This window comes from Brachyistius frenatus, unplaced genomic scaffold (assembly GCF_029030835.1).
Source record: "Brachyistius frenatus isolate BFR_SWC_R1_liver_20210118 unplaced genomic scaffold, ASM2903083v1 Contig_222, whole genome shotgun sequence".
Taxonomy (NCBI): domain Eukaryota; kingdom Metazoa; phylum Chordata; class Actinopteri; family Embiotocidae; genus Brachyistius; species Brachyistius frenatus.
Genome location: NW_027210821.1, coordinates 452,424 through 479,060, shown reverse-complemented (window position 1 = coordinate 479,060; position 26,637 = coordinate 452,424). Strand labels below are relative to the sequence as shown.

At 40.1% G+C, this 26,637-nt stretch overlaps 1 protein-coding gene across 1 annotated transcript in view; it reads right to left on the bottom strand.

Annotated features, from left to right (window-relative positions):
* Nucleotides 1-26,363, bottom strand: part of sntg2 (syntrophin, gamma 2) — an 80,081-nt gene extending 53,718 nt beyond the window's left edge. The window contains exons 1-8 of the mRNA XM_069719740.1: nucleotides 26,052-26,363; nucleotides 7,800-7,937; nucleotides 7,628-7,684; nucleotides 7,422-7,479; nucleotides 5,584-5,627; nucleotides 4,030-4,071; nucleotides 2,596-2,683; nucleotides 573-655 (exon numbers count right to left, since the gene is read on the bottom strand). Coding sequence (XP_069575841.1) covers nucleotides 573-655; nucleotides 2,596-2,683; nucleotides 4,030-4,071; nucleotides 5,584-5,627; nucleotides 7,422-7,479; nucleotides 7,628-7,684; nucleotides 7,800-7,937; nucleotides 26,052-26,120 — 579 coding nt within the window. The 5' untranslated portion in view covers nucleotides 26,121-26,363. The remainder of the gene's footprint in view (nucleotides 1-572; nucleotides 656-2,595; nucleotides 2,684-4,029; nucleotides 4,072-5,583; nucleotides 5,628-7,421; nucleotides 7,480-7,627; nucleotides 7,685-7,799; nucleotides 7,938-26,051) is intronic.
* Between the last annotated feature and the right edge of the window lie 274 nt (nucleotides 26,364-26,637).

Below are 26,637 nucleotides of genomic sequence, written 5' to 3'. Positions count from 1 at the left end.
TGCACCGATTGGAAGAAGAAGAAGAAGAAGATGAATCTGTACATTCTGATTAGGAGACGCCGAGCTGAAACCCCAAATACATCAGTGTTGTGTTGTGACGTACTGTTGGGGCCGTTGTGTCTGTACAGAAGGACGTGAAGCTTGATGAACGGTGCAGTAAACAGCATGAAAGCTACCGAGAGTCTAAATGGACTCCTAATGGACGTAATGGACCATCAGTATAGAGTGGACACGACAAGCCAAACACTATGTTCCTTTGAACACGGCATCCTGCAGGTCGTGTCTATAGCTCGACCTATATGACCGACACGTATAAAACATACTGTGACTTTAAAAAGAGCTGCAGATTCACAAGTATATTCACTTTCTTTCATGCGGTTATTTAGAGGGTGTTAATGATTTCAGTTCATGAGCATCTAAAACCAAAAAATGTTCTGTTGTGTTTTAAACCTCAAGCTTAACTTTGATGCTATTTAAATAAATTTCATCAGTCACCTGTTAAAAACAAAAAAACAAAAAACAGGTTCTGATTGGAAAACATCAACATGACAAATCAAAAATCTCCGTCTTACCGCGTTGTTTCCATTTCCATTTAAATGTAAGCCACTGTCGAAGAGCGGAGAGGATACTCGACTGTGATTCGGCCCCGGAGAACCTGAGACAGAAAAAAACAAGAGGATCAGAGATTCATGTTTGGTACAAAAAGGCTTCTGAAGAATCACTGTTAAACATTTAGTTCAACTTCATGGTGTGTCTATGGCTATTTTATTCCTTCTCTCACAGAGAAAGTAAGTCAGGAGTTGCAGATAAACCAGCGCCGTGTTGAATTTTAAGGGGTATTATTGACTTTATTTTGCTGCCCTGCCTCTAAGCCGCGGAGTGTCGACCCGCAGGCGGCATCCAGAAGTGACGAATGCTGTGCTTTGATATGATATTAGCTTGGCGTTGGAGGCCCTGCTTTCTGAGGCGGTCACACTCGGTAAAATGTGGCAAGTGGCTCCTGGTCTCTGCTGCTCGTCATCTGGTGCCACCGCACAACAAAGGGCAGCTTAGAGAGAGAATACGACGTGAACCTTTTGTTGCTGTCAGGCAACAAAACCTTGAATCGCCGGGCCAAAACAGCCCACAGTGAAAAAAACCTGAGCGTCTCTGTACCGACGCCTTCCTGTGAATGTGAACTTACCCACAAGATGTGAAGGCTGGATTTCTCACAGCTCTCCCTTTGAATTGGGGAGAATGTGGAGGTTTACCAACTGAGCTATAAATATTCATGCGCACCTAATAGTATTAATTATTGTGCTCCATCTGTGTGCTCTCCATAATTAGGTAAATTGTACAAAATGAGTCTTGTGTTTGCCGTGAGGAGAAACGATTTGTATTACATGGAGTTCATTCCTGCTTTTTGCTTGCAGTCAATTCACAAGACAACAATTACTGGTGGCTCCGCAGTGTTTCTGTCTAACAAGCGACCGAACATCTGAAGGCCCCGATGCTACACAAGACGTTCCCATGTGCAACAAACTGTGAGGATGATGTGTTGGCTGGGTTAACCATACATACGTTGGTAGTTTAAAGGGATAAGCTTCTTTCTCAGAGTTAGATGATCAAAACTAGAATCAGATATTGGAGTAGTATCAACACTCTGATCTCACTTCAGGGCAAAAAGTTCATTAGCCTACCAGCTGGAAAACTCCATCTGCTGAGGAAAACAGTGGGATGTGGTTGAGAGACAGTAAAGTAACCCTGAGGAAAGAGGTTGTTGTTGTTGTTTTTTACATTTGTTGGTTTAAAAATAAAATCACACTACATTTTTCTTGCTAGGACAGTTGACTTAAACACAAGCATAACATTTCCTGCAAACGTTTTTCTAGGTTTGGAAACAGGTGATGTCACAGATTGCTGAGCACCAATCAGAATTCAGCAACATTAGAATTTGAAATGTGATTGACGGTTGATGGGTTGTTTGCTTATGTTGGACGGACACCCTCAATCAAAACGGTTGCCACTGTTTTCTTACAATAAAGAGTCATTTGTAATTTAAACCATTACATTTGTCATGTTTGCATGTAAAAACTACACATTATCAAAATAGTTAAAAATGAATGAATCAGTTGCAGTCAGATCTGATGACACCACACCACCAGTGTCCAGCTGGAAGAAGCAACCAACAGTGCTTTACGAGTCACCTTTATGACAAAGTAGTCTCACTTATGTAAGCAATGTTCCACAAACCTGATAAATGTATTTACTTCTGCCTTAAAAACGTCTTCATGTTCTAATTTTCCTGCTCGCCATCGCTCTCTGACTGCGCTGCCCTCCATCCTTCACTCTTCACCTTTTATCAGCTCCACATGGATGATTTCACTGGCTCAGATTTCATCTTTTCAAGCTGTCGAAGGTAAGTGCAGCTCTGGGTGTTTCTGACATTACTGCTCGCCTCAGGCCACCGAGCGTGACAATTTCTAACTGTGAAATAAATGCTCATCTATTGAACTGATTTAAAGGGTAAAGTTGAGCAAAAAAAAAAAAAGGACCATCTCCACCGTAAATGCAGTTTAGAGCGTGTAGTGCTTATTTAGTTGGATGGACGCTTACCTAGAGGCAGTTTTAGAAATGATGGGACTTCTCGCAGGTAGCGAACGGTGATGGTGACCTCATCTCCTGCTGTACGCAAGAGGTGAACCTGGCAGGAGCGAGAGGGATCGACAGACAGATTGTGAGTGATGCAGCCAGATAAAACTTCATCTCACATAAATGATACAAGCTACAGTCTTGTCACTGTCTGAGCAGACAAAATGTAACAAGAGATGAGTGAAGAATATTTAATCACAAGTTAAACCCTGAACTGCAGTGGTTTCACTTGAAGCATCAAAAGGCAGAACTTCAAGGCCAGCGCTTCTCTCATGACAGGTAGCGGCAAAGTGACAGCTGAAACAGCAAAGTAATTAGGCTCTGAATATCTGATTATCTCATGTCTAAGTGATATAAAATATGTCCTCAGAAATGTCGAGCCTCAGACCCAAAGAGGCGTTCACGTCGGTTTAACTGTTCTCCAGGCATCTTATAAAAGGGGGGAAATACAAAATTGTCCCATGTAAGGTCGCCTCTACATACAACTCAGTATCACTGCAAAGCATGAAATAGACATGCACGTCCACCACAGTAAAACGTGAGATAGCCACGCTTTGCCATTCGGGAGGCAGAGGTTTGAATCCAGGAGGCGACCATGTTGTTGTTTTTTTGTTTTTTTTCCTAATCCCAACCATGTTTTTCCTCCAAGGTTCATTTTCCTATTAATCACATGACTATGCATGCAGTAGGTTTCATTTCCACCAACAACAAGATGTGAAACTGTCACGCCTAGACAGGCCAAAGCGTGTGTATTTCACGTTTTGCAGTGATCCCGTGTTGCTACATACCCTAAATGCACATTGCAAACAAAACCCTCGCTATCCTCTCCAACACTGGTCGCCTTTCATACTTCAGCCTGAGCATCTGTCGGTGCCGACAGTGCGACAGGCCGCCATGAAAAGCTCTGGATTTCGTTCCGAGGAGAAACTGCTCATTATGCGTTTTGACGCTCTGGAGGTGAATACAGTGAACAGCTGTTTGGAGCTGCACGAGGAGACCGAGATGACAGACAGGAGGAGTGTGAGCGGGTGCGCAGGGAGATGGAGGGATGGTGGCAGACAATAAAGGAGAATTTTAACAGATGGAGAAACTACACAGGAGAGAAATTAAGCAAAAAAGGGTGGTTTTAATGTGGAAAAACGTTTGCCAAATACTGCCACCCTCACTGCTTGAGCAGCGTTTGATACCGATCTACTTCCTTTTCAGTCTTTTCAATTTGTCACAGTGTAAACCGCAAGAAAAACAGACTCCTGCCAAGATGACAACTCGGATTGTTAAAGCGCACCCCCATGTTGATAACCAACCGGATCTGGTGATGAATCTGAGGAGGATGGAGAGTAATGGATGGCTGGAGCAGAGTATTGGCTTTTGGCAACAGTTAATTACAAACATACTCACAACTTCCTCATGTGTACAATGCTCTACATTTATGCCGTTGACCTGCAGAAAGCAACAGAGAGAAGCAAACACTTAAGATATAGTTTAGAAAGTGTGATGAATCATGAAATGATTAACATTTGTTTAAGAAAAGACTTCAATTGGCCAAAAAGACGTTTGTAAAAAGATGTGACGGACGAGAAGCAAAACAACTAAAGATATGCAAAGTGCCAACAGCCACTAAGAGACAAAACAAAAAAAAACTCAATGAAACACAAAATGACTAAATTGAGATGCAAAACAACTGAAGCGAGGAAATTCAAAGTCACAGAGAGAAAAGATGATGCCGTTGAGAAGTTGTGAAGACAGACTAACTCTACAATATATCAGCTAAACATCCAATGAAAAAGGAACTTCCACGACCTCGGACATTTCTGTAAACGCCAGCAAACACGTCACAACTCGTGAACTCGAGGCTTGTAGAGTTACGATGTCGTGAATACCACAAGAGGGCGCCGTTCACGTGGACTCTTCCCGTGTACGCGGTAAATACGACAACATTTGAACACAACACGAGATGCAAAACAGCAAAGAGATATAAGACAACGACAAGAACAAGACAGAAAAGAAAAAAAAAAACCACAAGAAAGAAACAAAAAGACCACAGAGACACAAATTACTGCAAAGAGATGCAAAACAACTAAAAGGAAACAATTACAAGACAAACTTACAACAACAGAGATGCAAAACAGTTGCACTGAAACACACCACGTAACAAACTTTCAGTGTGTGTGTAAGAGGTGGAGGACATTTTACTTGTCTGTGTGGTTACATATAGCAGTTATTTATTAATTTTCATTTCAAATTAAAAAAGTTACAAGCTATTTGGTCTTTAGAGAACCAGGGTGTTCAATTTGAGTCTTCACAACTTTTAAAATATTAATAATTTGCACTCGTTTTTCAGCGTCCCCCTCCTGGACCCCCAAATTTAAACGTTTCCAAACCCACCGCGGCTTCAAGTGTACGTACGGATGCACTATTCTGTAGCGTGACAGCTCAAATAAGTCACCGCAAATGAATATGAAAAGGTGGTGATGCAAAGGTGGACGCAGTAGCAATTCAATTCATAATATAATTCGTAACAATTTCCAATATGAATGTTAATTTTTGCTTCCTGTCCATTGAATCTACTTAATATTCTGGATAAACAGCTCATCCAATAAACACGCCAGACAGATTCAAATGACCTTTTTAAAAGATGAATATAATTATTAAATATTGGACACTTTTAGCAGCTATTCTAAAGGAACATCGGCAATTATTTTTGATGACCTTTTGCCACAGGCTCGAGAACAATGAAGTGTTATTTAGTTAGAATGAAATAATGCGTGCGCAGTAGCAAAACATTTCACCACAATATTATCTCTTTAAAACAGCAGAAAAGACACAAGAAGACACATTTGGTTAAAACATTCTGCTCCCATTTCCTCTAATTAATTACACCGCCAAAATAAAAGAGGGCCAAAGTTGCCACTCGACCCTCGAAGCAAATAGGTCACGAACTGATGTACCAACCTGCAGCACGGCGTCGCCGACGAACAGCTTCCCCGTCTGATCGGCTGCAAGCGTCAGTTGTCAAGTGTCAGAGGTTAATGAAAACATTTCAAAATAATTGCTCATTTCATACATGGTAATGTGGTGGAAATAGCAATCACTGTCTCCTTCTGACTAATCTCTGGTAACATCCTACAGCTCGGACAAAGAACACAGGAAAGCATGAAATTTGAAACTAATCAGGATATAAACTCATTTGCGGCGGCACGGGAGGAAACAAGAGCTCCGTGGTGAAAAGAATCGCAAAGCTCTGTGAAAAAAGGGCTCTTAATGTCCCTCTGGGTATGAAGACATGACTCTCGCATCCAAAAAGGTATTGAGAGACATGTGGGCAAAAAGACAAATTACAGGAGAATGATTTGCTCACATGACGCTCCGATATTGCATCATAGCTGGAAGCGGAGAGGTCATCGCTTCTTGTGATTTAACTGACAGACATGATGAAAGTATTTTTCCTTCCATCTAGCCAACAGCATGGTCCGGCTACTGTTTACTTCTTCACAGCATTTTAATGCTCAGTGATCATGAATAAGCGCCCTATTGGACACAGTTAAAAATACATGTTATCAACAGTTTATCTGTTTGATTTTGTGTTTACCAGTAGGTGTACATAAATAGTTCAACCAGTAAAACTGAGTTTACCAGAATATGTCAGAATCTGGGGATGAAGTTTGTTTTCTTACCGAGAGTTGGAAGCCAGGATTAAAACCAACCTCACGCCACGCTGAAAGTCGATCTATATTAAACTCAGCCCGTAAAGACTGGAAAGTGGGAAAGAGCGAGCCAGCACCTGTAATAGGTGACTTTGTGACATGAGTCATCCTCTTAAATTATGATAAGATAGAAAAACATGGTGCACAGCGTATTTTCATATGATGGACTACAGCAGCATGTCTGTGTTTTGAAGAAAATGTTGAGTTGGATTTCACAACCAAAGGCCATCCATCTCTGTACAATCACAAGCTGCTGTTTTTACATTTCTTTTATGTAGAGTTGACCGATTTATTAAACCAGGTTTATATTCTCCCTCTTGTTTCCACTCTTTATGCTAAGCTACACTAAACTCCGCTGGACACCATATCAAAGCAGCAGACAGTAAAGTGGCACAGATTTGACTAATTAAATGTACTCATCCTGTGCAGCTGTGTGGTATCTTCTGCTGGATTTTCTACACATATCACTAAAAATTAAACTTCACCCGTCTGACCATTTTTTTGTATCTTTGCCATCTTTAAATGATTTTCAAATACATTTCTCTGGGTTTAAACATTTGGCTGCCCAGCATGAGTTCATAATGAGTTTTATTTAAACAAAAACAAAAACACAATAGATGTAACCAAGTCTCCTATTACAGATGCTAGCTGGCTCTTTCCCCCTTTCCAATCTTTATGCTAAGCTAGGCTAAACATGACCTTATTTTGGCTCCATTACGTAGGACTGGCATTAATCTCCTCCGACTCCGAGAAAGAAAGTTTGTTTTCCCTCAAATGTTGGCGTATTCCTTTACAGTAAGGAAAATCCCCTTCACACACTAAGAAATTCTCCTTTAAGTCCGCTAATGATGCCATCAGCGTTGTCTTATTTGGGGTTTGCCGACTACAGATTTAGAAGTGTGTTGGTGTCTGAACGACGGGAAAAGAAAAGGCTGCTCGAGGGGAATTATGGAAAATGTAGGCACTGCTGCGTTCAATTGAATCTTTGTTTACTGCGGTAAATTAAAATGCCATCAAAATATCAAACACCTTTTACTGACTTCATTTACATTTCCACATTACAGTAGCGAGATAAAACCTTCTTACCTACTTGATCTTTAAAAATCTTTGAAATCACCACCGGCACGTTGTGCTCCGCGCCTCCCTGGAAGGCAGCAGAGAAAGATGGAGATGAAGCTCGCTCGGTTTCGATGCTGCCAAAACTGCTTTCACACACAAGCAGTCATCTCTGCCACCGCAAAGCCTTTTCATTCCTACTGTAGTCTCTCCATAATCAAAACTTATCTGCTTACTTTGATGCTTAAGCCCAGACCGCCAGTCGCTTGTCTCCGCAGTACAACAGTTCTGTGCTTTAGAAAGTGGGAGTTTCTTATTGGCAAAAGGATATTGTGAACATTGAAACAGTATTCTGGAGTTATGCGGCATGAATTACAATGCAAAGCTCGAGCCCTCGGGCGCACTTACATTTACTTGGGATTCACTTCCACTTGTGCAAACCACATCCAGCTTCTGTATGGTTAATGCCTCTTTGGTCAATTTCAGGCAGACATCATGGGTATTGTTGGTCTCCTCATTGTACAGCAAAGCAATTCCAGATTTTGTCTGTTGGAATTGAGAAGAGCATTGACATTTTGCCAAGCAGAGCAATTACGTACACAAAGAACATTTTAATCCTCTTTTCTCAATGTGTCACTTGTGTACTCCGTTCGACTGGTCTAGTTTTGGGTTAATTGGTTTGGCTTGACATTGTGAAACCTTTGTGCAAAAGAAAAAAAAAAAAAAAGGATTTCAGACTTTCAATTCAATATCTTTTCAATATCTTTAACTATGACAAAACAAGGCAGTCGTACTGGCAATTTTTCACAATTACACAAATATTTAAATACCTGAAAATTTAACACCTTCAATTTAATGCTCTATTCTCTGAACAAAATATGTAAACACCAAATTAAATAAAAGCAGCAAATATCTAAAGACAAACCATTTTATTTTGCCTGCATATTAATTAAATGACTGCTAGATGGCATCTTTCCAAATTTCACCATGTTCTTAGTCATATTTCAAAGTATATAGCTCATTTGAGTAAAAGTACTGATACCACACTACGGAAATACTCCACTACAAGTAAATGTTCTCCATTAAAAACCTTACTTAAGTAAAAAGTCACAACTATTATTGGTAAAATATTACTTTAAGTATCAAAAATGCATTTTGCTGCACTAGAATTATAAATTACGTAAGATGCGTATCGTGATCAGTGTTTCTAAAGGCTGTGCTGACGGAGGGAGTAGGGAAGGGTCACAAATCTTGATGTATTCGTTATAATCTACAAAATCGATTAGTACATGCGACTCGTGTTTCCTGATTTCCCGTTTTTACCGGTGCCCGGTGGCAGTAGTGCACATAAACTTGGTCTGCCAGCCACATTAAATAACATCAGGAGGAGAAGAAGAAGAAAACGCTGCTTTCAGGGGTCAGGAGCTGTGCAGGTAAAACTATCCCGTTATTAGATATCCCGGTGTGAACATGGCAGAACATGCAAAGAAAACTATTCCTTCAAAACATAAATGAAGATGAGGTGTGGTGCTAACCATGCAGGTTATGCTGGCACACGAGTCCTCCACCGCTAAGTTCAGAGTAAATTTTGAAAAGTAGTTTTGCTGGAAATGTCCATCCCGAGTAGGAACTGACTGTTTCTTCAAGCTTAACCACAATCCAGCCACAAGAGTCAATAAGATTGACGGATTACCTGGTGCATAAACACATGAAAGAATAACATTTGCTAGAAAAACATTTGCCAGTTGACTGTGAAGGGAGGAACTAGACACACAAACTTTGATACACAAAGTGGACAAAATTAAAGGAACACAAATAAAGTGCCGTCCTGAGCGCCGAACAATCGACGAGCCCAAACGCTCACTGCTCAGTTGAATCAGCATGTTTTTGACAGTTTTATCAGAAATCATTTGAAGCTTCACAAATATGATTTATTGATGTCTCTGTTGAATTTCAGTGATCGTGTCCACCCCCTCTTTCACTTGATAAGAGAGCAGGTTTTTACTCTCTGGTTTCCCTTTTGGCTGAAGGATTATCAAACACCTCCTACGACACTGTTGATGATAAGTAGTGCACGACATAAGAGGGCCTTACCAATTCAATCCTGTTATCAATGCTTTACACTTACCATTATCAAGGTGTTAAAATACTTTAACTAAAATATGGAAGACTTAAGCTCACAAATAAAGGCTGGAATAATTAAGTATTATAATTCATCATTTTGCATAATTATTGGAATCATTTCCATTCATATCTATAAAAACAGGTGGATGAATCTAACACGTGTCATATTTCAATATTTCCATGTAATTTTCCTTCTGTCTTATTTTTCAATCACATAAGTGGAGAATTATTTCCAGCAACTGTTTATCTCAAGACATTTCAATGAGCATCTATTGACATAAACATGGATTCAGTTTCAAAGCCAAACAGAACTGCCACTACTTGTACGTGCATTATGATTAGACTTGTACTATAATAGTGGCATAACAATAAGTTATGACACCAAGACAAATAAATAATTAATCACAATCAACTAAACTTCCATGACCGTGATGGTCCGATTCCTGAGTTGTGGTGCTGAATAATGACCAGAAAAGTGTTTGCAGAGTTCTGGCCACAAATGTGTTTTGCGAGGTCGCAGTGATTTTGACTTTTGACCCTCAAAGTCAGATCAGTTCAACCTTGAATTCAAGTGATTGTTGGTGCCAAATTTCAATAAATTCCTTTAAGGTGTTCACAAGGATGGATGGACGGACCGGAGGTCAGAGCGACCTTTGACCTCTAAAATCTGATCAGTTCACTCGAGTCCAAGAGAACATTTGTGCTGAATTTGAAGGAAGTCCCTCAACGGCGTCCTGAGATACCGCGGTGAAGTGGGAGAGTGGGACGGACGAACAACCAGAAAACATCACTGGCACCGAGGCATAAATACATGTTCGTACACGCAAGGCAGGAACCAGTTAAAAAAAAAAAGGTCAAGAGAAACTAAACCTCAGTGGTTTGTTGTTGTATTGTTTTGCAGGTAACGTCTAGATTTCTGTAGAATAGTATAGGATGCACCGATGTGCTGCTCAGTGATCAGACTGTGTGAAAAAGGTGACGATAAGTATGCGCCCGAGGTCAAACCAATTCTCTTTAAAAGAGACTTGGGAATGAAAGTCGAGCTCTGTTCCCACCGAGAAACACAATAAATGAGGACTTTGTGGAAACGTGGCTGCAGCAGCAGAGTGGCTGAATTAAGGGGGCGCAAAACAAGTCTGAAACTTTTATGGCACACAAATCGGCGTCCTCGACTGAAACGACCAACGGAAACCGGTTTCACCTCCCTTACTTTGTAGTCCGTCACTGCCCGACCGCCGAGGCGGCTCCCTGCTGTGTTTCTTAACAATAACACAACAATATGGAGGAGGACAAATGTTACCAGTGTCTTCAACACTGAATCACATTTGACATTCATACATACAAAAGCCATTTGAAGGCGGTAAAGTCTCCATAATTGTGTTGAGGAGGTTGATGCAGTCTACTGGGGACAAAAGAGCTTTTGTTTGGCTGCTGACAAAACAGAAAGAATGAGAAACGAGTCTCTGAGCACTTTATATCAAAAAACACTAATGACCTTCTCGTAATTTAACCAATTTCAGAATGAAGATCAGCCTGATAGAGCCTGTAAATAAATTCAGAGTCAGAAAGCTGGGACAGAAACAGCTGCTGTTCACCGTGAATGAGACACTACTCATATAAAAGCACATCGTTTGAAATAATACAGACGAATGTTGTTGTTGTCTTACTGGAGAATTTAGCTTGAATGAAACCACGAGGATAGCATACCATTGTTTTGCATGTAGCGCACATTCTTAAACCTTAAAATGTACTGTTGCTGGCTCGGTGCTGAAGTAATTGGTGTGAAATGAACTAAAACTTTACTAAATGAGTTGCTAAAGGGCTGACAGGTTGATTTTAAGGTGAATTCCCTACTTAAAGCCATGAAAAAAACAATCCTTCACCCTTGGTGGAGTTTTTAGTTTGATTTAGATGCAATAGATGGTGTTTCGAATTCCTATAGTGAACAAAGATTTAGTTACATATTATTAAATATTAAGTGATGGGCCCGTTTATAAAAATATCCAAAGTGTAGGAGCTGTGTGGGAGCTGATGTCCCCAAATAAAATACCATTTTATGGTATATCTCATTTATTAGCCCTGTGCTTATGGTTCAGATGATATTCTCTCAAGGCGGGCTGTCAGTCTTTAATCCAATGATAAAAAAAAAAAAGATAATAATAACAGTCTTTGACATTCAGATCACAGCCGCTGCAGAAGCATTTGTATTTGTACTTTATTCAAAGCTGAATTGAGTTAAAATCTTTTGACAGCGTATCATAATCATCATGCTGACTGTGGTCGAATGAGGTCCTCTTCTCCCCTTTGAAAAATCGTACATGTGTGTGTGTGTGTGGGGGGGGGGGGGGGGAGAGAGGTGGGGGGGGGGACAGACAACCTAATGCATTCCTGTACAACAGCCCTGCAATAAATCACCCTTTATGTTGTAACCCTGTCTTCATATCTAGATCGTCACATACAGACATTAATAACATTTTATTGAACTCATTTATTGAATTTGAATCCTCTATGTAACCTTTTTAAGTAGGTTTTTTTTTTTTAATCATTAACAAGATGGTTGTAAAATATTTAGGCAAAGGATTTCTACCTGAAGAATACAGCACAAGGACGGGGAAGCGAACTGCACACTTAAGGCCTCACCTGATGTCTACAATTCATTTCAAGACATCAATATTTACTTGGACGAAGATTTTCAAACAACATATCGACTGTGGGCACCAGATATGATGCCCACATGGTCGGCGGGGAATTTCACCGATAAAAAGTTGTGTTTTTCTGAAGTGTAGAAGACTAATGAATCTCAGCACGAGTTGCTGAATGAATTAATAACGAGCAGACAGAAGTGGTGGAACGACTGCTGTGAAGTTGTCTGACCTCACAGAGGCAGGAGAAGGTCGAGGCGGACGTCTTGTCAGAGTGTGAAGGTTCTTCTTGCGTACTTGGTTCACACTCTCACGCCCAAATGAATTGGAGGGCAATTTGACCTGACAGCTGGTCATTAGCCAGGTTGGTCACACTGGCTGGAGGACTGCTTATGAACATGTCACCAGTTGAGATCCCATCAGTGATGTGCTTGAAGAGAAGCTGAGTTTATATCTTATTTTCTAGATTTTAAATAATAGAGAACAGGCAGGAGTTGCTGGATATTTCAAGCCTCTTCTCTTTATCACACGCTTACAGGTACTGATAACTTTAATATTTCTCTTTAACAGTAAGTTTTAATATCTCGTCACAATCAAAGTTAAAGTTTGGGGAAAACACAACAGCATCTGGGAGCCATATGCTTCTACCAGCATCTGTATCAACACTGGAGCTTTTATTCATGACCTTTTACCCCCCAAGGAGCAAAAAAATATTCTTAAACCTGGGGTATTGTTTGAAAACCAGACTAGCGAACATTCAATAAAACCTTTATTTTTCGAGCTTTGGCTCTAAATATAAATGATTGCATTTGCCCTAAAAAAAATAAATAAAATAAATAAAAAAAAAAACATGAAACGTACAAGATTAGGTCAAATGTATTTAAAGCTTTTAATTTGATATGAAGGCTTTTAATTTGAAAAGAAAACAGGAAGTCATAGCATTAGGACGGCCGACGGTGCAACTTTCCACTCACTCATAACGCAGCCTGTCTGTAGCCTTAAACAACAAAACAGTCCAACGGTGTCATCCAACATGTGCTCATGTTTCATTCAGCTCTGAAAGAAAGCATCGCACCTGCTCTTCTGTACATTATATTATGTTTATGCAGTACACACAAATGTGCCCACAGTAAACATTACGGCAAGCATTTTCCATGAGTTTTTTATTTCAGTCAAAACCAGGTAAATAAGTGCATGTATATTACATCGTGCAGCTTATTGCAACAGCTGAACTATAACGTTCCTACAGTCCGTTAAAGAGATCATTCAAAATATCATGGCTTTTCCAGTCGGAGATGACTGATAAGATACCAGAGCCAGAAGAATGATTTTACCAAAAGCAATTTGTTTGCCAAAGCTTCACAATCTTATCTACGTTTTAATGCTGCCAAATTCTGATTGGTGCACAAAAGCCCACATCGCCGTTCCAAACCAAATCCCCAACCTCTCTGAACCACAGAAGAACACACACAAATCAGAGATCTTTACTAGGAAATAACCAAAAGACTTCCCAAATTTGGCAAGAAAAAAAAAAAGCGTGTTCATCTCAGACTCACTCTGAGAAAACATTCTGTCTGCATTATCAGTTTTAAGGTCCAACAAAACCAACCGACTTCCATCGACAATCAGCAAAGCAAATCTCCGTCCGGCATCATTTGCATGATTTCTTTTGTGCAATAGATGTTTTTCACTTCAAACACAAAATTCTCCAACAGACCTCACAAAAGAAAACAAATTTCTTTCTGATATTTTCATCAAGTTTCCGTCTCATCCGTAGAAATTCATAAAGCTCAGACTTTATGACTCAACTTTTTTCATTGTGAAACTTTTTCCAACTTGCACAGTCGTGACTTTGCCTCCATTCACACTGCCTGAGAAAATCTGCATCTAGCTGCACCTGCTGGCATCTTTCCATCAACTTTCAGCAACTGTGTCGCACATTCAGCACTATACAGCAGATAAGAACTTTTAAAAGAAGAAACGCACATAACCGGGACTTCCTGCCGTTTGCTAAAATATAAAAACTCATCACCAGTCATTTAACACCACAGTATACAATTTAACGTGTCATTTCTCTTGTATTCAACACCGTTCTCACCGAGTCTCAACCATCTCCAGCTTCAATCACGGAGGCTCAACTATCCCAAACGCATGGACGTTCATCATGAGAGGAGGGAGAAGAAGAAACTGAAAACTATTCTGGAAATAAAGCAAACGCATTCTGGACTTTCTTCTTCTGCGTCAGTACTGTAATTCTTATTATACAAGTGGTTCCAACCCAGAGATCTGATTGGTCAACTGAACATTTGTTAGCGGCTCAAATCAGCATAAACAGCACACCGTAATCATCACTAGAAATATCACTCCCCCTCCTCAATGGCAATATATTCATTTAAATTGAATTTCATATAATATAATGTTGTTTAGAATTGTTATTAAATTTAAACCATTTGCCGAAATCTGGTCTTTTTTTTTTTTTAATCCTTTTTTTGTCACTGAGCACCGTAACACCACAGAGCGTCGCACACTTAAAGTCCTAGCAGCAGCGAGCTTGAACGGGTTTTAACAAACGAAACTGCACTAATATCTTGTGTATATATATATAAATAAATACACGAGTCCATGGATATCTTTTTTAAACATATATCTTACTCTCAACCAGACTGAGCTAGCTGAGCACTTTAGTGTTTCTATTCGTTTGTATTTATTCAGTTTGAGAAACCATCTCTAGAAAGCAATAAAACCGACGAGACATCCTCTCTGTTGCTAGGTGGTTGCTAAGGATCGGCCTACTTCCTGGAGTAGTAAACATTGCATAAATCCCATAAGAGTCTACTGATGTGACTGTTTTCCAGTTATTAGTCATACCCCCTGTGTTGCCATGGAAATGGAGATCACACAAACAAAAAGCTTTATATTTTGAGAGCGAATGTAAACACTTTTTGATTACATATTTTATTTTGTTGGTAACTTGTTGCATAATCGCAATAATACACGCGAGTCTGTGCTTTAACATCATTATTGGCACGATGTACTTAAGCATCACTGAAGTTGAAGCACACCCTCTCGTGTAATAGTACTTAAATGAAAAGCAACAACAGTGTTATGTGCTTCTACTAAAACTCACTAAACTGCAGGAACTTTTCGTTTCACAAACAATTCATACAAGTAGGTTTTGAAACTCTTGCAGCCATCAATATAATGCAGAAAGCAAAATATGAGTAATGTAGAATTAGTGAGTACGCTGGGAGCATCGTTAAATAAGAAGGGTCACATATCTAGAATAAAAACAAACTACCTTAGGTTGAACTCTGTAATTTATGATGTGGGCAGCTGAACACACTGAAGGGGATATCTATCTGCCTCAAGCATAAAACAGAGACAGGACAGGAAAAAGAGCAGTACAAGTACCCACAGTGTTTGTCCAAAGGGAGAAAACAAGGAAACAAGGTTGAAGAAAAATGTCACAATTTGTTGAAAGAGCAGCACCTCTCAATTGTGTGAGATGGCGGCTGAAAGAGGTCGACTCCAAAGCATCATCTCAACTCTTTATAGTGTTTGTACCAAGGTATCACAGTCATGGATCCAATGGGAGAGGTACACTTCTCAGAGTTGAAAGAAGTGAGCCAGAGCGACATCCCACTTGCTTAGCAAAACTGAAGTGGACAAAAAAAAGGAGAGAGAAACACGCCCGTATATACTCAGTGGATCACAAGTACCAGGAAGCACTTTTTCGAGCTAAATATTGTTGCTAAGAGCCATTCTTATCGACTGTTTTGGTAAGTGGCACATTGCCAGCTCCCCAGAAATGAAGCACTGCTGTCTTCATGCGAGTGCACCGAGGTCGAGACGACAGCGTGTTTTCCCTGTGGAGCTACAACATTTCCACAGCTGAAGCAAAGAGACTTTTAACCGGTCCTGCAGCATCCCCTAATCTTTAAGGCCTGTCTGGCGTTTAGGGTTCAGTGGCGTTTTATCAAATCCAAATCTGTTCAAATCCCTAATTAGGATTTCCCCTCATTCTCAGGTAACTAAAGTTATAAATAACTAAACCCAAAAGATTCAATTTAGATCTGTAACCAGCTTTTGTTGTCTGAAGAGGCAGAAACTAATTCATGTTCAAACCAACCGCTGCAATCTGTAAATGAGCAATAGATTAGAAACATGAAATGTTGTTTAAATGTGTTTGACACATTGAAATAATACTCTTCCTATTAAAGATAAGAACTTGATAAGATTAAAACACTGATATGTTTGAATACAAGTTTAACTTCAAGATTCTGCATTTGGCGTGAAGTAATCAGCTTCAACCTTTACGTCTGTTTTCTCTTGTCTCGCTATGAAAAGTGAAATTCATTCATTCAGAGAAACCAGAGAGCACAAAGGATTTTGTAAAGGTTGTAAAAATGTAACTAGTTAATATCTAACATTGTGAACACTTGTGGGAACTGGTATGTATAGATCCCATTATTTGTCCAATTTTTGTCAAATAAATCATCAAATAAAATATGTTTTTATGATCCATGACATTGTAACTGTGTTATACTGAACTAAAGGCTTTTTTGATGAATGTGCCGTGTCCACAGAGGTGCAGGTTTTGCTGTTCAGCCCACAGTGAGCAAAAATATGAAAGGAGCCAAAAAACGACGTCCAGAAACTGCTCAGGGTTCAGAGGGTTTTAATACGATGTCGTTGGTTTTCATCGCGTCACTCTAGTCAGATCCTATTAAGAATTTAGAGTCTGAATTGTTTCTAGTCTAGTAGCTTCCTATTATACAGTATAATAAAGATGTATTCATTAAACTAGAGTCTGTACATGGCATGGCTTTATTCATAAATGCAAAACAAATGACTGTACTCATTTCACAAAGCTCGGGTTTTCTGCATGTAATAATCCACACAGCTCTGTGCCTCAATCTCTCCTTCTGATGTAGAGATGACATTTCAGTTCTTTTTGGCTGTGATGGATAAAAATAATAATAAAAAAAAACTTTCCAGACACTGATAACCTTGAAAAGCACCACAACTGTCAAGCCTCACACACACAAACACACACAAATCACTGATACAAACATAGCCAGCAGCCAGAGCTCAACTCCAGATACAGACTTTTTTATTATTTTTTTTATCGAGATCAATCATAAAACCATCAGAACCTGTCCGCACAGTGGAAGATGTGGAAGGTGGTTAAATATCCTCGACTTAATCCACTCGCAGCCCACCAAAGCAAATCCCACTTCAGTTCTATCGGATCAGTTTAACATGAACAAACCCCTCATCAAGGATTTCATACAGTTGCAGGCATGACTCATGAGTTTTGATCACTGGAACCGACATCACTCCCAATTTTCTCTGTCTGACTTCAGGCCAATAAAACCGCACTCATCTGAACCTAGAGGCTCTTAATGAGCATGAAATATTGAGCGGGCTAAAAATCCAACCAACGCCTACTTTATGCATAAAATAAAAAACCTCAAACACCATGAACAGTCGACATCAGTTAACTGTGATCAAGAAAAATTAAATCCAAGTCGTAGTTTTACATACCAGCGGTCTCATTAACGACCAAGGAGCTCAAAGGCAGAACATGTGGACGTGGCCTCAGCGGCACCGCAACAACAGCACGTCTTTAGAAACAGGAAGCGGCTGTATGTATGACGAGTACAGCGTGATGTTGGCAGGTGGCACAATTACTACTTCTGTCAAACTGAACACTTTCATCTGGATCTCTTCAAGATCTTCACATTTAGAAATCAGACTGAGAACCGAAGATGAAAAGAAAAGAAAAAAACCAGCTCTATTCAGTTTGTCGCCTCTTTTCAGGTCAATTAAAACTGTCCTGGGGTTGACAGCTGGGACACGGCTTTGGATGCACAGTTTCACTGAAAGACTAGAATGTCGACATCTACAAGAAAGGTCCTTTATGATTATTATTATTTTAATAATTCAATCAGGCAGCAACATGTTAACATCGATGGATATAAGGGGCATATTCTCATTTATTCATTTATTCTCTGGCTTCCACATCTAAAGTGCAACCCCATATATTTTAACTGAGTCTCATTTTTGCCAGCATGCAGCCGATGACTATATATTCAAATGGGTTTAACTTCTGGGTCTAAAAAATTAAGGCTGATGCGGAAGTGCCTTAAACTGCAATACCAGCGAGTGCCACTAGAGGTCGGCTCCAAAAAGCCTCCGGCTCCATAGACTCCCATTCAACTTCTCTCATCAAATCCAAAGTGAATAAAATGTGTCCATCAGTTATCTCGGTGTTGTTAGCTAAAGTCACTCCTTCTTATTAGTTTTCTGGAGGTCCATCTGAAAATAATCCCTCATTCATTAGAAAAGAAGATTCAAGAAGACCTGTTTTTGGGGGACGTATTTATTTGATTGACAAGCCTGTCAGGTTACGGCTATCTGTGGGTGGGACGTAGTATCGTCAGGTTTCCAATCAGATGAGTCAGATCCACCGCTGGCTCCTCCCCCAGCTCGTCCAAATATGGTCACTTCCTGCTCCAAACCGCTCCGAACTAGCAAAGATGGTGACGGACAGAATCTGAACTGGAGGATTCATAACGTTCACGAACCAACGATGACATCACTGCTAGCGTTTGCATGCAACGTTGAAACGTAGAAAGTGTGCTGAACTGTTCCAAAGTGATCTCACGTCTGCAAACATCAACATGAAATGTTGCCTGGCAGCTTTAAAAATAAAAAGGGTTAAAAGTACTAATGAATTTTCCAAAACTCCATTAAAAACAGCCCAGAGATACAGCTGCACTGATGAGCGCAATCCATCATTTTAAATGAGACAACTCTGGTAATTTCTCCTAACATGGCTTTACCATGCTGCTAATTACCACATTTAGTGGAACTATTTTCACTTCTTTCAAGCAGGACGCGCTCTTACATAACAATAAAGAGGCACAACTGAATATGATAAAACTGTTGTCACATTCTGTGGCTGCAGACCAGACCTACTTTAACCACCACGCGACGCTTAGCCTTTTTGAAAGTTCTATACAGCACAGTCACGTCATTTCACAGTGATGGATTATACTCATCGGTGTCCCAGCGTGTCTCTACGCGCTGTTTTAAATGTAGTTCTGAACACAGCTGGAGCTTATGAGGCAGACATGTTGGGTAAACCTGCAGCAGTGTCTGACAGCAGTAAATACACGGTGCGTGACTCTTTACAGCCCGGCACCGGTTACACTGGAGACACAAAATGCCTGTGTTGCATCTATATTGTGCATATATAACATAACAGGCTTGCATAACCCAGATATTCCCTTTCCTGAATCAATCAATAACTACTTTACCATGATAATATGAGTTTTTTTTTCTGACGATATGGGCCAGTTTGTCTATCTAATATGTGTTAAATCATTCTTCTTTAAAATGAAAATAAAATGCAATATTGTCTGCATTTGGAGGCATAATTGTACCGGGTAGAAAATACACATATTTGCGAAACATGAAAAGAGTGATGATTCTTATTTATGAGCAACAGATATGATCTGAATTCCAGGATTATAGAAAAGTTGGAGTTCAGCGCTCTGAATACCACAAGAGGGCGCCGTTCATATGGACTCTTCTCATGAACACGGTGAATACGACCCTATTTGAAATCATTTAAAAGTAACAAAATCAGCACAGCAACACCTCTAAAGTTCACTAATTATGACCCATATCTGGTTTTGTTTAGTTTGTACAGAAACTGTAGCGCAATAAAATGTCAAGTTGTGTTTTTTACAGAGCATAACTGGTAAAACTATATCAGGCTCGCCATAAAACCACAAACTGAGGTTTTTATACTTTGATTTCTTACAAATGATATATCACGTATGAATTTGTGGCTCACCGATGAAAAGAGCCACACTACGCTTTTGGGATATGATGGGTTCATTTATGAGCTTGAGATATGATGTGTTTTCTGTGATTTGAAGTCATGTTGTTTTCAGCTACGTTAAGCAGCAGCTAGCTTCATCTCGACTGTGCGGACATCAGAACAACATCGATCTTCAGTTTTCCCGGCAAGGAAGCATGTAAGCATATTTCCCTAAATGTCACACTTCTTGTAAAAAGTAAATGGTGGCGAACCTTCCAGAGATTTCCATAAACTAATGCAGCTGCTGAGAATTAGAAAATGTTATTTCTATATGATCACTGAGAAATATTGGCCCAGCAGCATTTGTTGGTCTGAACAGGGACTAGAAATGTGAAGAAGGTATTTGCTGAGATGAGTAATGACGTGGGAGTTCGGTTTTTCCCGGCAAACAGCTGGTTGATACTTCTGTGTTGCAAATCCTGGTTTAAATGACTCCGTGTGCATCAAGTAGATAATTTCCCCGTGCATCAGTAAACCCACTGTATGCAGAAGCACGCTGTGCGTTGATATCCTGGAAGGTCATTAAACCGAAACCAGGACGGGGCCGTCCTCATGTGCACGATAAAAGTGGCAGAAATGTGCCGTTATATCTTCCGCAATCATCCTTGTTCAATCTTCCACTCGGCGTGGCTCCGCGGGGAATCAAACCCCCTTGATGTATTTCGTCTCCATTGTATATTCAGTGTTTGAAAAGGACTCGTCGCAGAGATTTACTGCTCAAACAGCAGCATGGCCGACTGCGTTCGATAGCCGGTTCCCCCACATGCAGCCCACCGAGTGACATTATTGCGTGTGTTTTGTACGAGATGCTAGATGATGGAAAGTGGTGCAACTGGTCTTCATATTTTCCAAAAGAAATTGCCTTTGCTGCCTAATATTACAGTATATTTCATTTCATTTTCGGTCTCGTATACACGATCCAGGGACCCGAATACAATCGAATGTATTTTGAACAACGCAGAAGTGAGCCTGGCTTCAGTCGGAGGTTCGTGTTGCCACGATGGGAGCAACAATTTGGGGTGAATGTAGATTTTGAGGAAGTAATGCGGGACTGTTTACATTTCCATATTTTGTTTTTATTCCCACTTCAAAGACAAATCTTAGACGGAAAAAAGAAATATCACTTTTATTGCATTTTTGAAGTGCAGTTGTCTTGAAGTGGAGACTGACAACAATCCTCCATCTGCTGCTGAGGTAGATTTCTTCATATCTCACTTGGAAATGAATTGGGGACATTAAAATGCAGAAGTCCCCTGCCTTGACTCTAAATAAAAATGCTAATGAAACGCTGCGGGTATTAATAATGTAGAGGACGAGCTTCCTTTTATTTGCTAAGGAAACATTTCCAGAAAGGCTCCAAACAGTGACGGGCACAACTTGTTTTGATGTGTCAGGATTTATGACACTACATATCCTCCTGACATTTTAAAAATTAAAACGCCATCTAATTAAGACTTTAATTACTGCCTGGTTTTGTAGTCAGTTGAATAATGGAATATGACTGTGCATAATACTGTATTATATATGTATCTTTGCACTTGCTACTGGGACTAATTATAAGCTTAAAAAAAAGGACTAATTTATGATATAACGCTGGAGTCTGCCCTTTGGCCCATTTAACAACTCTCACGGGCCGCTCGCGTTGCTGCCGTTGGCTCATACACCATAAGGAGATTAACATTAAACTGTGGAGCCATCTGACAGGAAATGATATCTATATATAATGATTTTGTAACAGTATTATTCAACATTTAATACAGCACGAGGAGGAAATGCTTGAAGGAGTCAAACGTGTGCCACATGTTTGCATTCTGACTCCAGGGTCATTAAATTCAACTTTTCATTTTGAAGAGCCTGACTGCAGTGTGATAGGAGGGAAATTGAATATTGTTCAGGCAATGAAAGAGACTAAATATAACCTTTAAAAAAAAAAAAAAAGGAACATAATTTTAGTTTTACAATATAAAGTCTGATTGTTTTGTGTCCTTTCAAATTACCGGAGCAGCAGTGGGGAAATGAAAAGTTTAAGAGAATACATGTTCATGCTCCAGCAGGAGTGATTTGGTTAAAATATGATTGACTTCCTGAATACAAAAGCATCGACTTCCACACTCCACTGAGGTATAATTACGCTTCTGCAGCTCCCGCCAAGAGAAACCCTCCGGCGTGTGACCACGGGGAGGGGGCGGGGGGCTGGAAATTTCACATGACATGCATGTCACTTATTTTTTTTAAAGCCTTTAGAAGAGGAACAAGCCAGCATTTGGTTGTCTGATAATCATACTGCATCACCCTCTTTTTAATCCCATTTGCTGTGATCTGAGTTTCGGGTTGTCCTTGGGGCCTTCTCCCCTCTCTAAAGGTTATATTGACCAGCGAGTCGATATTCTCAGCAATCAGTGGAATCCTGTAAAGCTGCGTGTCAGTAATTATTCCATCTCTGTCAATATTTTAGAGTCAATAATGCGGAGCGTATTTGCTCGCATTGTGTTGACAGAGGAAGCTGTCATGCTTACTTCTCAGGAGGACGAGCGACCGGCGCCTGCACATGGGAAACTGTTACGCTATGCAACGCACGCCTCATTCAAGTTTGTGTTGCAATTAAAGTTATAATAAGCTGGTAGCAGCGACGCTTCAGAAGTTACAAGTCTTTACCAAGTGGATTTACACGTCACTAAAATAGCTCGTATCGCACAAACACGATTTTACAGGGAGCTTCGTCATAGATTGATAAATGAACCGGGTAACTGTGGTGTTACTAAATGATCCAGTTCACAGAGGTAATGTTGGCCTGCTAAGGGTTAATACGTTCTGTGATTGACATGGATAAGGTTTCAAGTGTTTAACCTCTGCAGAAAACATCAATGGTTTTCCATACTGGTTTCCCCATTGGTTTTATATCTATTTCCCATTGGTTTTATATCTATTTCCCAATGGTTTTATATCTATTTCCCAATGGTTTTATATCTATTTCCCATTGGTTTTAGATCTATTTCCCCATTGGTTTTATAACTATTTCCCATTGGTTTTAGATCTATTTCCCATTGGTTTTATAACTATTTCCCATTGGTTTTAGATCTATTTCCCATTGGTTTTATATCTATTTCCCATTGGTTTTATAACTATTTCCCATTGGTTTTATATCTATTTCCCATTGGTTTTATAACTATTTCCCATTGGTTTTATAACTATTTCCCATTGGTTTTAGATCTATTTCCCATTGGTTTTATAACTATTTCCCATTGGTTTTATATCTATTTCCCATTGGTTTTATATCTATTTCCCATTGGTTTTAGATCTATTTCCCATTGGTTTTAGATCTATTTCCCATTGGTTTTAGATCTATTTCCCCAATGGTTTTATATCTATTTCCCATTGGTTTTAGATCTATTTCCCATTGGTTTTATATCAGTATCTAAGGTGGAAAAAAACATATTTTGTTCCATGTAAGCACATGAAACAAAGAAACATCTATGAAGGATTGGCAGTGTAGTTTTATATGTACCGTTTAGTTAAGGGTTTGTGATGCCAACATTACACTGACTGCTTGTTTACAGTGTAGACTGCTTTTAATGGGACAGTGCTGTTAATATCTAATGAAAAATAACACCAACATTAATGAGTTAACTAAGTCTTTACTGCCTAAGACAGTTTCAGAGTTTTAATGGTGCAACATTTCATAAGACATTTAAATTTGCCTGCAGTTAAGAATTTAGTGGGTTTACAAATAGCTGATGTAAATGAACCCACGATCTGAGCTGCTGTTGCAAATGCAGAGAATTATGTCTGAAAAGTTACACAGTACATTTTTCAAGTCTTCACCAAACAAATCTCCTGCTTGAACAGAGTCGGAGATGTAGTCTCTCCCAGCAGGCAGGGGCAAGCAAACAACCCTGCCTGTCCATCACGGCGCTAATATACCCTGACATACAATTCAAACACAGCCAGGCTGTAATGCACATGTGCTGCAAGCAGAGAGCAGCGAGTGTTTGGACAGGAGAGACCGGTCTACTGTATCTGCTCAAACGTATTCAGACCTTCAACACAAACAGGATTGACCTCTGACTTCCTTCTGCTGCAGCCCGGTTTACAGAAGTCTTCTTCAGACGCTTCGTCATTAAAGGGCATCCAATATCTGTGGCTATGCATCCCATCCAGCGTAAGAGAGGAGAGGTGTGCCGTTCCAAACCTTTTATCTAATTCATCAGTGATTGCCAATCTCAGCTAGATTCGGGGCATCTGCGCATGTCAACAGGCCAAATTTAGGATTGCTGTTTCATGCTGACTAAACTTGATTGAAGATGACCTTCAAATGGCCTTAAAGCAACAACAACAAAAATAACTCTCATGAGGGTTGACATGAATTGGATAAAAAGTTAGCACAAGATGCCAATCTGCATTTGGTGAAGGCTTTGGATGCATTTTGTTTTATAAAACCTGGACTCTTCCATGCAGCACAAAGATAATACAGATTAGAGCATCTCTTATTAAAACAATCTCATAAATCTTTTGCTGTTTAAAACGGTTTTAAAAAGGACCTAAATATTGAAACCAGGTGATCATAGATATGCATGACAGAGAGGAGGAGTCAATTTCAGTATAACTCTGCTTACTGTGTAATTTTAGCCTTTAGTCACTCAGTAAATTTAGAGAGTGGGAAACGTGTGAAAAAGTGACCAATCTCCGAGCAGAATTCAGCTGCAGACGTGCGTCTCCCTTCAGGCCGACATATCAAGTTTTAAAAAGCAAATGCTTCATGATTGCAAAGAGCTTGCAACACAGGACTCGGGGGACGGATGAAATTAAAGGTGCCGAGTGGCCATCTGAGGTGATAACAGACCAAATGGAGCAAAAGGGTCAGAGGCTACTGAAGCAAAGGGTGAAAACGCCACATAAAAACATTGAGATTAAACAGGTACGTGGGTGAACTAACACACATGATCAGTCATGCTTAATGTGTTTGTAACCTGAATTTGCCCCATTTCTTATTAGATCATTGGTTCAATTCAAAACATGATATTTCATACATGTTGAATATTTTCTTTAAGCACACAGAATAATAAAAAACAAACACTGCTGAAAGCTCCGATCATTTGTTTTCTTGTTCAAGTAGTCTGAACACAATAATCAATTAAATATGAATCTCAGTGAACACGTATTTGACGAATGAAAATATAAATGAGGTACTAGTATACTCTATAACAAGACAACCAGCAGGATATACATCAATTCAGCACTGATTGAAAACAGATTTTTTTTTTTTATAACAGATAAAAATAGAAACATGCTGCTGATAATCAAACATCTGTAAGGTGAAATAATGTTGGCCGCTACTGTTAACTTTAAATGAAGCTGCTCGAGTGTCTGTTTAACACAGCTACTCTAATCCATCAAACCACAGCTGATAAACAATCAACCAAAACGAGCTTGTGTCAACATCGCGAAGGAGCCTCACACCAGACTCCAGTCACATATGTGGCATTTTAATGTGTATTTACTTATCCGTAGAATTACACTGCTCGTACGAAGGGGGGAGGACATTCAGGAGATTAGTGGGGGTTTTAGGTGGATTCGGCATGTGCATGTTAATAAATAATACACGAGACACCGCCCTATTTTGACAGATTTAGTTTTTAAACTAGTAATGTCTCAAACATTAAACCGCTCGCGCCTGAGAGATGATGAAGCGTTACTTGAGCGAAACGTGATTCAAAAAAGTTGTAAGTTTATTCAAGTAAGAGCGCGACAGTTTGCCAAATGTAGGCCGAAGTGTGAAGATGTTCGTACTGGTTTAGAAACTATTCATATCTACAAGACAGCTTTTGATTTGAAGTGTTTCTATGCAAGAAAACACAAACAGTCGTTTTTTTAAAAGGTAGTCTGGAGTTCGCTCCACATCATCGCATCAAAGTGTGCACACAGCTCCGCTCACGGCCAGACGGCCGACTGATCCCCGCTTCAACTTCATTCATGTTCAAATGACTGAGCAGGTTTACTCACCGAAGTTGGCACCGGAAGGCTGGCGGGTCGCTCGATCTGCTCCGGTTGCTGTTTCCCGGACACATTCATTTCCCATACGGCCGCTTTCTCCGTCCGCTGACTTCGACGAGAGTTTCTCAAGTCATTTATCCAGCAAATGGACCGCGAGTGTTATTCACCGGCGTCCCGTTTAACGACGCAGGCCGACGGAGAGAGCATGCCCGGCAGCTCCGCGAGGCTTTTTTTTTTTTTTTTTCTGAAAAAGCTGTCCGGCTCCAGAGTCGACAGGAAGATTTCCCGGTGCAGGAACAGATGAGGAGCCGCCGTGTGGACTTCTTCCTCTCCTCTTCCTCTTCCTCTTCCTCTGCTGCTGCTGCTGCTTCCTCTCCGGCTCAGCCCGAACTGTCAGCACACTGTGGCTCCTCTGCTGCTGCTCATCAGTCTGCATGACTCCCCACCTGCTGCCTGTCCTCCTATTAACCATTCCTGCGTCAAAGCGCAGCACGTTAACCCGTTCACTGTTGACACCCTGCGCGCAGAGTGGCATTTCATCAACAGAAATCACACATATTGATCATGTGTGTCTTTCATTGGTGTCAGGAGGGGC